General features: G+C 43.3%; 1 protein-coding gene across 2 annotated transcripts in view; it reads right to left on the minus strand.

Annotated features, from left to right (window-relative positions):
• The window catches only part of ETNPPL (ethanolamine-phosphate phospho-lyase), a 35,142-nt gene extending 32,039 nt beyond the window's left edge, over positions 1-3,103 (minus strand). The window contains exon 1 of one of the 2 annotated variants that reach the window (XM_014839082.3): positions 2,623-2,897. In XM_014839082.3, the coding sequence (XP_014694568.1) occupies positions 2,623-2,678 (56 nt within the window). In that variant the 5' untranslated portion in view covers positions 2,679-2,897. Of the gene's footprint in view, positions 1-2,622 lie in introns of both variants that reach the window. The other variant, XM_014839081.3, reaches the window with a different exon arrangement.
• Positions 3,104-15,395: the final 12,292 nt, after the last annotated feature.

Below are 15,395 nucleotides of genomic sequence, written 5' to 3' on the forward strand. Positions count from 1 at the left end.
ATGAACAATCCGATCAAAAAATGGGCAGAGGATATCAACATTTTTCCAAAGAAGATATACAGATGGCCAACAGGTACATGAAGTTCAACATCACTAATTATTAGGGAAATGCAAATCAAAACTACAATGAGACACCACCTCAAACCCATCATAATGGCTATAACTAACAAGACAAGAAACAAGAAATGTTGGAGAGGATGTGGAGAAAAGGGAACTCTCATACACTGCTGGTGGGAATGTAAACTGGTGAAGCCACTATGGAAAACAGTATGGAGATTCCTCAAAAAGTTAAAAATAGAACCATATGATTCAACTATTCCACTTCTGGGTATTTATCCAAAGAACATGAAAACACTAATTCAAAAAGATATGTGCACCCCTATGTTCACTGCAGCAATATTCACAATAGCCAAGACTTGGAAGCAACCTAGGTGCCCATCAAGAGACGAATAGATAAAGAAGATGTGGCATAGATACACAATGGAATACTACTCAACCATAAGAAACAATGAAATCTGGCCATTTGTGACAACATGGATGGACCTTGAGGATATTATACTAAGTGAAATGAGTCAGAGGCAGAAAGTCAAATACTGTATAATCTCACTCATAAGTAGAAGATAAAAACAACAACAAACAATCACATAGAGACAGAGATTGGATTGGTGGTTACCAGAGGGGAAGAAAGGAGGGAGGAGGGCAAAAGGGGTGATTAGGTTCATATGCACCGTGATGGATTGCAATTAGTCTCGGGGTGGTGAACATGATGTACTCTACGTAGAAATTGAAATATAATGATGTACACCTGAAATTTATATGTTATAAACCAATGTTATCGCAATAAAAAAAAAAGAAACATCACAAAGGTTTGTGAAAGATCACATTTAGAGACTAAAACTGAATATATTATTTTTATTTTGGTGATTTTGCTCGCACAAAAAATGCCACATATATTGGAGGTAGTTTAGAGGGTAACTGGATACTTATATATTAAATCGATATGCAAGTTTTTAGGAAGTATTTTGATTATTATAAATAGGTAATGTTAAATGTTAAAATTGCCTAAGATTAAGCATCATCAGCTCAAATAAACTAATAGTGAATGAGAATTTTTATTGGTTCAAACTAAGCTGTTAGTTTATACCTATGAGTTAAAACCCAAAGAAAACCTTTGTTAGGAATGTGGACTGAACACTGCAGACTTCCCCTTGTCACTCAGACTTTAGATAGAATTCCTCCAGGCAGTGCACGGCTACATTACTCCTTTCACAGAATTTGTTCTGCTCACATCAGAAATCATTAGGTTTTCATCGGAATCTATATAGGATTGAAAGCTAACATAAAGGAGTGGTGATTAGAAAAAGAGAGGGGGTGATGGGGTCATGAGGGAGGAATCTGACCACTCTGACCCTACTTCGGGGTGGAAAGAGATCTAACTAGGCTCCTATACCATCTAGAAACCTCCCGGGTGGAGATCAGGAGATCTGGGTGAGAACTGCCCAGCACTTCTCCCAAGAGGATGCTGGTTCTTTTCTTTCCCTGTCGCCTAGTCCTCTCTGGCGCCCACTCGCTGCAGCACTTGCTAATTACCTGAGCACATTGCAGACTGCTGATTTTACAGAGGCTAGGGGGTCGCAAAGGGCCACAATCTGCACTCATATTTACATGCACCTTTTTAAAAACCAGATCACACTTATTAATCTCACTTGCTCGCTCCTGTGAAGCAGAATGTTATTCCTACTTTCATACAAGAGGAAATCAATTAGACATAAGTCACACAGGTAACATGACACCCTCTTAGAACCAGAGCCCAGGTCTGACTTAATGCTCAGTCCAGAAGGCTCACCAGTAGATTCCCAAGTTGTTCATACCACGGGCAAAACAAGGTGGACTGGAGAGAACACTGCAGTTTTAAATTCAAGAGAAGGCACAGCTTGGGAGATCAAGGTGGATAAGTGGCATCTTACCCTTAAGAAGGTGTTTTCAAAGTTTTTCTACTGGCTGGATTAAACCTTTACCTCGTAACCAAGCATGCAAGAAGAAAAGGTTAACTTTAAACAAAAGTTATCAGAATTTGTTTTCATAGCCATCGTCAAAAATATTTCTGAGTTCCTAGTTTTGAGAAACTTTCGAGTTGGTAGGAGTAGCGGACAGCTGTCCATCTCCCTCCCAGCGCCCATCCCTGGAATGTTCTCCTTCTAGGGCTATTAACCCTCACGGGTCAAGTGTGCCAGCCGGCCGGCAGGCCCCACTCCTCCGCCAGCGGCAGACACCGCGCCGGGACCCCGCCGGAGCGTGCTAGGAGGCAGCCCCGGCGTGCAGAAGCGCGGCTGGGCGGTGCGGGCGGGCAGCGGGGGCGCGCGTGCGCAGGTGCGGCAGGCGGGCGGGCAGCGGCAGCGCGCGTGCGCAGGTGCGGCAGGCGGGCGGGCAGCGGCGCGCGTGCGCAGGTGCGGCAGGTGGACTCGCGGACGGCGCGCGCGTGCACAGGTGCGGCGGCCGAGCTGGTGGCCGCGTCTGACACCTGGCAGGCGGCGCCCTCGCGGAGCGTCGGGCGCCTGCTCGAGGCCCCCTGCGGCGTTATTTCGCCCTGTCTGCGCTCTCCTCGGGGCCGGGCGCCCTTACCCAATGTGCTTCCTCCTCAGCGCCAGGGTGTCCTGCTTGCTGTACAGCTCGCACATGGTGGCGGGGCTGTGGGCGCCCCTCCGAGCCGGCGGACCGCCTCAGTGCGGACCTTTCCCCCTGCTGTCTCTCGACGGGTCCCCAGGCCCTGGGCGTTGGAGGTTCCCGGTGGCATCAACTAGCAGGGTCATCTCCCTTTTAAGACTTGCTCAGCCTTTGCCCTTCGCCAAGCCCCACCCTCCTCTTGCCTCCGCCGCCTGGGGCCGCTTGGCGAGTCCCTGCACTAACCACTCGTTCGCCTCCCGCCCCCGCGCCCGGTCCAGCTGGCTCCTGCTCCTGCCTGCTGATGCCCACCCCCCTCCCCAGCCCTGTCCCTCTAACCTGTCTTTGATTCTTCTCACTCTGCCTGGTCTTGCCTTTCTTCCTCCTCTGCCTATGAATGCCTTCCTTCCCAGTTTCTTTCTTGTTTCTTTTTAGTGTATCCATTATTTTCTCGTAAACATTCAAAGATAAGCGCTCTCTGGACATATCAAGACTCTCCCGTTGGCTCCATTCTCACATTGAGCATAACCTATACGAACTCTACAAAAGTGACAAGTCACGTGGACTAAGATACTATCAGGGGCTCAGCCTATTTCTTGTGAGTGATTGATAATATATACAGTTTTTTCAAATATCCTCTGTAGTAATAGTTACACTTCTAATTTATCTAGTGCTGCACAGATTAGAAAACATATTCATGTGACTTATGTGGTTCAGTCCTCAAAACAACCCGAGGGATGGGCATGGGAATTATCATTCTATTAACATATGCCTACCTGGTGGTGCACTTGGAATTCATTCCTAGGTTTCTTGACTTCCTTTAGGATGATCTTCACACACTCATCAAATTTGAAGTTGAATACATGGACATGGGAACTCTAATTAACTACAACATTAAATCATAAGTTATTTTAAGAACTAGAGATCATCTGGTTTAAGCTCTCTGTTCTGTAGATAAGCACCGTGAGGCACAGGAAGGGTCAAGTCTTATTCAAGGTCGTGCAACTTCTTAGCCATAGAGTTTAGATTAGATCATTTCATTCTTCCTATGTTTTGAAAGGCAGCAGAGAAAACTTTTTACCTATAACACACTTGATAAATGTTTGCAAATAATTTTCTCTTGAATAAAGTTATTTACCTTAATGCACTGGGAGAGGAATAGAATTGCGTTGTCTAGGACAAGTTGAGAAGTGGAGTCCTAGGAGGAACAGCGTGTTAAGAATTCTAGGTGTGATAAATGAAGGGCAGAAGGCACTTAGGAAACTTGCAAGGAACCCCAATCACGTAATCTCCTTCTAGTTCCATACTTGAAAGATGCTGCCAAATGTACATTTACTCTCAAACCAGCTGGACCTGGCAAAGTTGCAGATAGTCATGCTCCTTCCATAAACGTCCTTTAAATATGCTTTAACATACGTTCTCTAAATAATGCTGGACGAAGAGTCTTGGGTCCTAGATCTGGTTCTTCATAAGCTAGCTGTGCTTCTTGACCCTTTGGAGGCCAAATTTCTTTGTATTTTTTAAAAAAGAAAAGAACTCTCTCTGCTCAAAGCATCACAAGTAGAGTTTAAAAGAGATTATGATTGTGCCATGTGCGGCAGGATTATTGTTAAAATCTCAATGCTCCTATCTTCTTGCTGCCTTTTTCTTTTTAACCTATCTCTTAGCAGATTTGACCATTCCTTTCTCCTTGAAAGGCTTACTCTTTTGATTTCTTAACAATGTGACACCTTCCTGATTTTCCGCTTCTCTTACTCAACACTTAAATACTGGTATCTCTCAGGGTAGGGTCCTGTGACCTTTCTTTTCTCTGCTCTCTTTCCCAAGGTAAGCCACAATGATTCCCTTGGATTTAGAACCCATGAGGGTGCCAAATTTACTCCTCCACCGAGATCTTTCTTCTCAGTCCCAGACTCTCATATCCACTTCCTTTCTTGACATCTCCACTTAAGAGGTCTCATGGACACCTGAGACTTAATGAGTCCAAAGTGAAAGCTTTGATCCCCACCCCCACAACTATTGCCTCCAATAAGCCCCCCATCACCAGAGATTTATTCATTCATTCAAACATATCAAATACTCAGTGTATGCCACTGAATGTTCCAGTTGCTGCAGATAAGCAGTGAGCTAGACTGCATGATCCTGTCCTCAGTGTCTCCTCCTCCAGGTCTGCACCGTACAGTACAGAGCCACTAGCCACAGGTCATTCTCAAGGACTTGGCGTGTGGCTAGCAGAACTGAGATGTGGTGTCAGTGTAAAATACACACTATATTTTGAAGACTTAGTACAAAAAAAGTAAAATGTCTCATTAATTTTTTATACGGGTTACTTGTTAAAATAATATTGTGGATACATTGGATTCAGTAAAATATATCAAAGTCAACTTCACCTCTTTTTAAATGTGGCTGCTAACAAATTTAAAATTGCATATGTGCAATACTTTTCTGTTGAACAGCATTATTGCAGAGGGACAAAATAAACAGGTCAACACATCGATTAACATGGTAATGGCTTAAGTTGCTCTAATTGTGGTAAGGATCTTGAAGGAAGTAAACTGAGCGCAATGATACTTAACCAGAAACCTAGGAGTCTTGGATAATTCTTATCTTTTCCTCATTCCCACGTCAAAGTATTTTTAAGCCCTGTTGACTCCACTTCAAAATACATCTTAAATCCATCTGCTACCACCCTATCCGCGGCCACCCTCTGTAAGCCTTCTGCATCTCACCCAAGACCTATGCAAAGCGCTCTGTAACTCACCGCCGTGCTTCCCACCCTGTGTAGCATGACCAGGTCCTTCCCTCCTTGAAGCCCATCGATGACTTCCAGCTCGCTTCTCCAGGCTCACTTTAGGACCAGCCCTCTCCAAGACACACATCTCACCTGGTCTCCCTTGTCCTTCATTACTTCAAGGACATTGCATTTGCTTCCGTTCAGTTTAAATGTCACAGACAGCCTCAGAGAGGTCATTCCTGACTACTGTCTCAGATAGTTCTCAATTAATAATCCCAAACCTGCCCCGATCCTCTGTCATAACCCCCTCTTCGCTCGGTCTTTATCCGTCTTGTTCGTCACTGTGCCCCGGCACTAGCACAGCACTTGGCATGTGGTAGACTGATAAACATTTGTTGACTGACTGACTAAAAGGGGAAACACATTTAAAGACTTAATACCTTGTTTCGAAGATGAAAGTTCTTAAGAGCCGTATAGCCTTTGAAGCTGATCTGTCTACATGCCTGTTGACTGGCAAGTTACATTTTAACAATTTCTTTAGGAGAGAGATACTTAGACTCATTATCTTTTATGGGAAAGCAAGTTACTGGTGCATAAAAGATCATTTTCCCATTGTTTACCTTATTTCACAATGTGGAATATATAATATTAATTAAATAGCAAGGACCATCTTTAAATAAAGAACAGACACACAATAGCACCAAAATATAGGTGAATAAAAGTCAACAGTTCACCCTGTACAATGCTTTGTCAAAACACAAGTTCTAAGGTATTTCTTGGGCTATTGTCTCACATGCTTCTCCATTGTCTGACTATTTGGGAGGAGTAGTGGGTCCTGGAGCACCTTTCTTTCCCAAATGGTGATGTCTGCTCAATTTTGGTCCTGACCCTATTGATTGGCTCACCCATTGAGTGAGTTCTGGCCTGAAGGTCACAGATTTCTCAACAATCTAGGCTTGGCCAAACAACTCATACTTATGTGTGATTGATTGACATGAGAAGGCACAGCCCACACGAGCTTGGGACAATAAGAATTCCACTCAATAGTCCAATAAGAAGAGTCTGAATGGCAAGTTTTAACTTTTTTGTCAGCAAGAAACATGCAAAGGTGAGTGAGCTGTATGTCCCCAACCGCAGAGGTTCTCCAGCTCAACGACACTCAAGATGGAATGTGGGCATTTGACTAGCTGCTCACTATTTCCTCTTCCCGGTCCTGCCCTGACCTACCCCACCCTTCATGAGATTTGTCTTTTCTGAATTCATACATCATCTGGGACAAATGCTGGGTGTGGTGCTTTTCTGACATGACGTTGTCAGCACGTGCGTATAACTATGTACACAGTGCCTCACTCATGTCAGGAGGAGCCTGACCCGCCCTCCCATCCCTGGGAGTTCCAGACCACTTTAAAGGAGCCATTTGACCACACTCAATATGTGTATGTGTGCCTCCTGTATACTGATAGCACACCAGGATCATACAACCTATTCCTCTCCTGCCTCCATCCTGAAGTTCACCTAAAACTAAGCCCAGACTTGAGTTTGTGTGTGGTGGGGGGAGGCTTCCTGTGGGGGTGGAGTCAGATTCTGTTTGAAATACCCGAGGCGCATCCTACTCTTCCTGGAATCTGTAGCCAGGCTGAAAGCCACATAAAGACTCAGGGAGCTGACTACTGACACCTGTAGCTGGTGATGCGATGCCCATGCAGACAGGGATCCAGAATATGGCTTCAGTTTATTTCTAGTGAGTTTTCTCCTATTGTCAAAGGGGTCCAGAATATGCCACTGTGGCATAGAAATTATTTTGAGCTGTAGGCATCTGAGAATCAACAGATACAGGAAGAGGCTTTTTTCCTGATCTCCCCATATCTGCCTAAAACCTCTCCAAAGAACTCAACTGTCTTAAATCCCCCTCGCAGCTTCCCGACCAGGGAAGATGGACTCTTGTTACGTGGCTAAGACACCACCTGAACAGACACTGTCCCTAAACTATCATATCTGCCGTCTGTTCTCCTAAGGCCCACTTATCTTCCCTAAAAGTCATTTGTTTGCTCCTAAGTGTCATTTCTTGCCCTCCCCTTCCCCTATTAAGACGGTATAGAAGCTCCAAATTCTAACTGTTCATTACATTTTTCTGTGTGCTTCACCATAAGCGAATAAAAATTTGTCTTTTCTCCTGTGAATTTGTCTTTCATCAGTTTAATTTGAGGGCCCCCAAGAACTGAACCTAAGTGATGAGAGGAAAAGCTTTTCCTCCCAGACAGTGTCAACTCTCTAGAGCAAGTCGACAAACCACAGCCCACGGGGCAAATCCGCCCATCAAGGGTTTTCTTATGGCTCATGAGCTTAGAATGGTTTTTACATTTTTAATGGTTAAAAAAAATTAAGGGAAGAATTATGTTTCATAACATGAAAATTACACGAAATTCAAATTTCAGTGTCATAAGTAAAGTGTTATTGGAACGTGGCCTTGCTCCTTCGTCATGGATTGTCTGTGGCTGCTTTCGCTCTGTAACAGCAGAGTTGAGCAGTGGTGGCCCACAAAGCTGAGCATATTTGCTCTCGGGCCCCTTGCAGGAAAAGCACGCCCCCCTCTGCCCTTTGCCGTTTCCACGTTTCGGTCTCCTCGCAGTGTTCCTCGCCGTCTCCATTTCGGTTCAGCTGTTCTGTGTGGCCCCCCGGAGTCTGAACGTCCGAGCACAGAGCCCTTCACCTTTGTTCTCCGCTGTGTGCCCAGCGCCTTGAGCTTTGTCCTCCACATGACGGTTGCTCAGTAGGAATGAGTGAATAATAGGACGACATTTACTGAGCACTCAGCATCTGCCAGGCGCACGTGAAAGTCTTTTAATCCTGACAATAACCCGCCGGATGGATAGCATTTGTAATGGGCCGAATTGTGTCCCCTCAAATTCGTATGTTGAAGTTCTAACCCCCAACACCTCAGAATCTGACTGTAATTGGGTATAAGGTCTTTAAAGAGGTAAAAGAAGGTCATTAGCATGGGCCCTGATCCAATATGACTGGTGTTCTTATTAGAGGAGGAGATTAGAGCACAGACATGCACAGAGGAGAGACCACGTGAGGATCCAGTCGGAAGAAACCAGCCCTGGGACGCCTTGATCTCAGACTTCCAGCCTCCAGAATTGTGAGAAGATAAACTTCTGTTGTCTCAGCCTTCACTCTGTGGTACTTTGTTACGACAGCCCAGCCAACTAAGACACCATTATGACTTCCTTTTTCAGACAGCAAAACTGAAGACGGAAGAGGCCACAGAGCTGCTGTGGGGTAGTCAGTACAGCATCTAATGTCCGCGTCCCCTCTGTTCTGCCCCACTGCCTGGGGCCTCCCTGCTGGGCGAGCCACCTACCCTCCTCGCGAAACTCCTTTCTTAGAATCCTGTTGATCTCTCCTCTCCCTGCCAGTCTAGCCTCTGCCAACACAGGGTTAAGAGGGCTCCTTGCAGGTTTGGCTGGGACTGAAGCATCAGCTGCTTTTCCTGGAGAATGTCTGTGACCGGGGGTCACAGTCAAGCCGAAAAAGACTTTCTAAAGCCGTCAGTGCAGCAGCATGGCTGATGTGTCAGCTCCTTTTGTGTGAAAGTGTCCACAAACTCAGTGAGCCTCTGTAGTCGCAATTTGGACGACACTGCAAGAATAGACGTGGGACACGGGAGTGCCAAGACGTCCAGGCGGCTGCCAGGGACAGCTCCCTGGGAACTGGCGGCCTGGGCACCGCCTGGCTGCGAGAGCTCGGCCAACCAGCCTCCTTTCTTCCTGGCTTGTCGCAGAGACTGAGGGATACCTGCAGGCCAGCAGCGGCCGAGGTTACGTAATCCGTATGTTCCGTTTTTAAAAACGAAAGTAGAGGGGTGTCCAACTTGATATTCTATGTCTGGTATTATAAACTTTTAAAAAATTAAACATACTGAGGTTTCATGACATTCGATTTTCGTAGCCTTGAAACGATTCCCGGCTCGTGGTTTTCCTGATGAAAAGATCTGTGCTGGGCTTTGTAGCTGGGGCCCATTGCCACCGCACAGGCGGGCGCGCCTCACCCGGGAGGAGAGCCCCGAGGGGCGGAAGGCACGCCCGTGAGCAGGTGTCTGGACGTGGAATTGTAGGTCTCAGGACGGGGTCTCAGATGGGAGGGGCCGCGAGATGCTCCTTCAGAGATGGAGGGCCCGAGAAGAAGGGAGGAGGGGAGCAAGGGAGACACAGCTGGGGCGGGACGGTCGGGCCCTGGATGGGGGCTGCCTTCCACACGGGGTCCACAGGGCAGAGACGCAACGAGGGCTCGCAGAGGCAGAGGCGGCCAGGAGGAGACAGCGCCCTTGACCGCTCCTGGGCTCTCCCCGAACAGAACGCACAAAGGGCTTCGTTGACTCTAGTTCCTAGATTCCACGGGCGGGGAAACCCCACCTGACGTGCGGGATGCCCCTGCAGACTTTGTTTTCCAGACCTGTCTCTGGTCTGGTCTTTGGCACCTTTTTTTTCTTGGGGGAAACTGGTAGACAGAACAAGGTTTTGGAGACAGATTGACCTAAATTTGGAACTGAGCTCTGCTTCCGTTGCTTAACCCATTCGAGCCACATTCTGTTAGCCATAAAAGGGATTTCACAGGACAGGATTCTGGGGAGGTTTAAATTAAACGACATATCACACGCGGGTTAGAGTTCCGGTCCTGGAATCGGAATGGTCCGTCCAACTCCTGGTTCCACCGTTTGCTGGCTCCATGATTTTTGGGTGAGTTGTTCAACCTCTTCTTATGGAAAATAGAGCAGATGGTAGGTTGTTGGGAGGACCAAATGGGCTAATCCAGTAAAGCAGCGCGGACAGTGGCTGGGTTACGGCAAGCGCTTCCTAAGTGTTAGCCATACCGCCGTCGTTAGCATTACATACGTAAAATGGTCTTGGACGTTAATTACTGACTTTTGCTCTTTAACTGTCTAGAAACACAAGATCTGAGAATTCCCATGCTATTGACAGCTCTTTTTCCCAGAGGAATTAACTAAGAGAGAATCAACTGATCACATACATCAGCTATGAAGGTTCATAGAAGCTTTAAAAATCTCTCTCCTCTCTTTATCCTTTATAAAGATGTCTGGCTAAAGGGGTTTAAAAGGCTGTTGATACGTACGTATATTTTATTGGGAAAAGAAAAGGTAGTCTCATTTGTTGGGTATTTTCTTTATGGCTTTTGTTCTTACATTTCGTTAAGGAAATTCTTCTAAACTGATGCCATACAAATATCCTTCTACAGCTTGTTTTTTTCTTTTTAGTTAGAATTTTGCCATTTTACGTTTAGGTCATTGATCCACACGGAAATTACTTTTCTATGTGCTATGATGCAGAAATATTATTTTATTTTCTTCCACATGAGAGGCAACTGTCCCAGTATCATTTCAACTCTTTGACGTTACAGGTGATAAAACTGAGGTCCAGAGAGGGGGTGTGACCTGCCCAAGGTCACACAGTGACTCAGTGGGGATTGTGACAGGGACACTTTTTTTTCCTTGCCTTTCTTTTTTTTGACTTGACAAATACAGATTTATTTTGATATTACATAATTCTTTATGAGTTAGTAAAATTAACACATTTTACATACAAGGAGCTGAATTTTTTTCAAATTGAGGTATAATTGACATATTAGTTTCAGGTGTACAGTGCAATGATTCTATATTTGTATATACTGAGAGGTCACCACAATAAGTCTAATTAACATCCATCACCACACATAATTACAAATTTTTTTTTTCTTGTGATGAGGACTTTTAAGATCTACTCTCTTAGCAACTTTCAGTTGTGCAATACAGTATTAACCATAGTCCCCATGCTGTCCATTACAGCCCCAGGACTTAGACATTTTATAACTGGCAGTTCTACCTTCTCTCCCTTTCCTATTTAAAAGATTTTTATATCAAAGCTCACATGCAGAAACAAGCTCATTTGCAAGTGTACCAGAACCTGCTAAACTCCAGTCAGAATTTCCTCACTTGCTAAGAAAAGCCTGATTTAGGGCTTGAAAAGCATGACGATAACATGAAAGCACTTTTCTTCTGTTTGGGATCCATGAGTTCAAGACCTATTTGGTAGTTCTTCTTGGTTCCCTCACAACACTGTCTTTGTGTGGCTGTCATAGAATTGGTTTCAGGGCATTCCAACAGGCCGGTTTTGCTTATCTGGATTGCAAATACCTTGAGGATGGGCGCTTGTTTTCTTCCTCTTATTCTGGGACTTTGTATGTGCGCTGTGCTAAAGTGTTTTTCACCTGAATAAAGTGTGGGGGTGGGGAAGATAGATTGAGAAAGAAGGAGAAAAATATTAAACAAATTTCACTTTTTGAACATAAATAATGTTATATTAATTGAATTTTTCGAACTTGCTATCAATTTAGTGAAGGTGACTTTTAAAAATGTAGTATTACTTTTTTAAAAAGCACTTACATAATTCATTTAATTTTTAAAAATCAAGAATTCATTAAAAATCAAGAATTCATTAGAAACTTTGCCAGTTTTCAAATAGGCAGGCCTTTCCGGGGCAGACAATTTGTTTACAATTTATTTATTTTAATCAAAATATAGATCTTTATGTTAATTAGCACTCATATTTTTGGATTTTATCAAATATACATCTTTCCTTGGGTTTAATGGGAAAACCTGCTAGTTGTGTCTCTAAGGTTTTGTTCTAATCCCTGTGTTATTTGGATTTGGGATTTGGAGAAATATTTAGTTGGCTTATTTGTTTGCTTTTTTAAATTGAGGTAGCATTGGTTTGTAACATTATATAAATTTCAGGCGTTGTTTGCTTTTGATACTGTTTTCTTAGAAACAAGAGGCGCTCATTCGACAGATAAGATGTGTATGTAAAAGAAATGCATTTCAATTAAGTGAATTCAATTTGGGGTCACTAACACAACCAGAAGGACTTGCAGCTACAATTCTTTATTGTGTGCGAGTTTATAAGGAAGCTGGGCCCACGGGCATTTAAGGACACATAACTTCTCTGGGCATTCAGGGTCTGCCCTCTATTGGTGAGACGTGCTATAAAAAAATGCCTTTATCCCTCAGAATTCTGCAGTAGGCCGAAATAAATGTTATTGATTAGGAGTAGTGTTTATGGGAAGTCAGGTATGAATAAGGTAGAAAATGCTTTAAAAACTCAAAATCAGATTGTAATTTTCTTAGTCTAGTCTACAACCTGTAGTTAATTTAGGAAGAAGGATTGGGGGAGTGCTAAAGGAAAATAGACAAATTACGGGCAATTTTCAGGTGCACATTTAGAAAAATATTTACTATGAAATCTTGACTCAAATGAGGGGTTGAACAGCTTTATTGAGGCAGGAGTGAGGCCACTCCATTTCCTCCATGTCCCTAATACAGGATTCAATTTACCTGACTATGTCTCCATCCTTTCTGTATACCACTTACCCCTGAATAGTAAACCTGGTGCTCCTGTTAGTTGCTAATGAGGATCCAAATATTTTAAGATACAAAATTGTTCATTGCAGAATACCACCAATTTAAGGGTTTCTAATTTACAATGAAGTTATAACTTCATGAAACCAAGTTATCATATAACTTCATTAAAAAATTAAAGATCAATGGGATCATTAAAAATAACAGTGCAAAAATATGAAGGTTATGTACTATTTAGCATTCTTTTGATCTCTTATGTAATCTTTTCTTTTACATTTAAAAAAATTAATATATGTGAGAAGTATTGAAGAAGGAAAACACATTTTCATTTATTACTCCTATGGAGTAAATGCCACATTAGTGGACTCTGGAACTTCATTGGGTTTATATGTTGACATTTTCATAATTTGAAACCTGTCTTTGGTGATTGCTATTCAAAGTTGAGAGTTATCTACCACTTTGTGCCAGTTTTTTGACTTCAGCACAGTCTGAAGTAATATTCCTGTGTTCACTCCATGAAAATCTGTTATTAATAAGCAAACTCAGAGAATACCAAAACCAAAGTTTCTTTCCTGCAAAGCCTTCTCTTTTTAAAAAGCATCCAGCAGGAACAAACAATATGCTATGTGCTAAACCCTTTATTTCTAGAGGACCAGCACTGCTCCCATAAAATTACTCACATTTGGCAGCAGTTTGCTGGGGACCATGGTTTCTGGGGTAAAAAGCAGAGCTCCCAGGGGATTATCTATAGTCAACTTATTTTTTTTCTGTTCTATCCTCCCGGTATGGATGGAATTATCTCCCCCAAAAGAGGTTGCAGTTTTCACCCCCTGTCCCTGTGAACGTGACCTTATTTGGTAATAGTCTTTGCAGATGATCAAGTTAAGGTAAGATCATTAGGGTGGACCCTAATCTAATATGACTGAATCCTTATAAAAAGGGGAAATTTGGTCACAGAGGCAGACAAGTAGAGAGGGAAGACCACATGAAGACACAAGGAGAAGCGTCATCGACCAGCCAAAGAACATCTGAGGCTGGCTACCGGAAACTGGGAACCTTTGAAACCACCCAGATGCCTGTTTTCTGTTTGTATGTTTACTTTGTGGTTCCCTGTATGTACCTCAACATCCATTCACGTCTTTTATCTCTCATTCCCTCACTTCGCTATGAATCTGATTTTGGTTTTCTGAATGTTTGAATGTTGCTGTCGTTAGTGTTTCCTGGAACACACAGGAAATAATTCCTACTTATACTTCACCGACACTGTGTTGCTTTTCTCCAGGGAGGTTCTGCTTGTTCAAATTTTATGTGTGAAGGTGCCCTCAGCACTACAGAAGACAATACAATATGAATTCGAAATATAATTGTTCTTAGGAGATACTACACAGGAAAGTGATCTGACCACGGAGTACTATTAAATGGAAGCTTTTATTATAATTACCAACCTCACATGATACTTGGCAGGTACATGTGTACTTTGAGTCCTAGCTCCTCCCTCCTTGTGAAAAGGCTGATTAATTGAGGAGAATCTTAGGGTCGTTCCACCGTGAAATGTTCTAACTCAGAATAGTTTATGCATTCACTACATTTATTCTGATTATCAGTTTTTTCTAAGCATCCCTTTTCATTGTCTGGTTCACATCTCTCATTAGTGACCTTAGTATAAACGGTTGAAGATTCTCAGAGTGTGGTAAATGTGTCAGAATCAGCACTTTGATCACAGGGTGACGCTTGCTTTTCATTTTTTCTATCTTAGTTTTATCCTTGCATTTTTTGGAATGGATCAGCTGCTTCTGGTTCTTGCTGTGTTTCCTGTGGTCCTGAGACCCAAAAGCACATATAGATAGTTAATGTAATTAATAATTATTAATTAATGCGACATAAAACTTGTATGTAAATGTATGTATTTGCATGTAATATTTACACGTATATTTACCTATATGCGTGCATTTGGCGTCAGGGTCTGGAGTTACATTTGAAGTTTGCATCAGTGTAACCACTGTCGTTGGCTTCTCTCTGCTCTCAGATTTACTCTGACAAAGAAATCGATTTTATTATGTGGAGGGAGAGGTATACTGGACTATTGCTCGCTTTTGGAAATGAGAAACTCATCAGGAGATAGTGACCCGATTTACTATGGGATTGGACGTGTGTGATGGAGGGGACGGAAACATTTCTGGCAAGTCTGATTCCTAATTTTGGTTCCGGTCTTAGAGAGGAGGGGGAAGTTCACCCTTTAGTTCCCATGTGGACCAGTTCCAGATGTTGGGAACAGACATTTGGGAGACCCAGTGGGCTTTTAGCCTCGTCTCATGAATCCAGCCACCTCCCTTTTTAGCATTCTTGAGTCATAGAGTGAGAAATAGTGTTGGTTTGGCCTAATGTTTCTCCTTTGTGACCAATTGTACCCGGAACATTCCTCTAACTCAGATTCTGGCTCTGCTACTTTCTAGCTGTGTGAGCTTGGGGAAATTACTTAACCTTTCTGAGTTTCTGTTTTCTAATGTGTAAAATGAGAACAATAAAGTAGGCAACTCACAGGGTGGTTCTAAGGATGAAATGAGCTAATATATGTGGTGGCTTAGCATA

The sequence above is a fragment of the Equus asinus genome, chromosome 3 (assembly GCF_041296235.1).
Source record: "Equus asinus isolate D_3611 breed Donkey chromosome 3, EquAss-T2T_v2, whole genome shotgun sequence".
Classification (NCBI taxonomy): domain Eukaryota; kingdom Metazoa; phylum Chordata; class Mammalia; order Perissodactyla; family Equidae; genus Equus; species Equus asinus.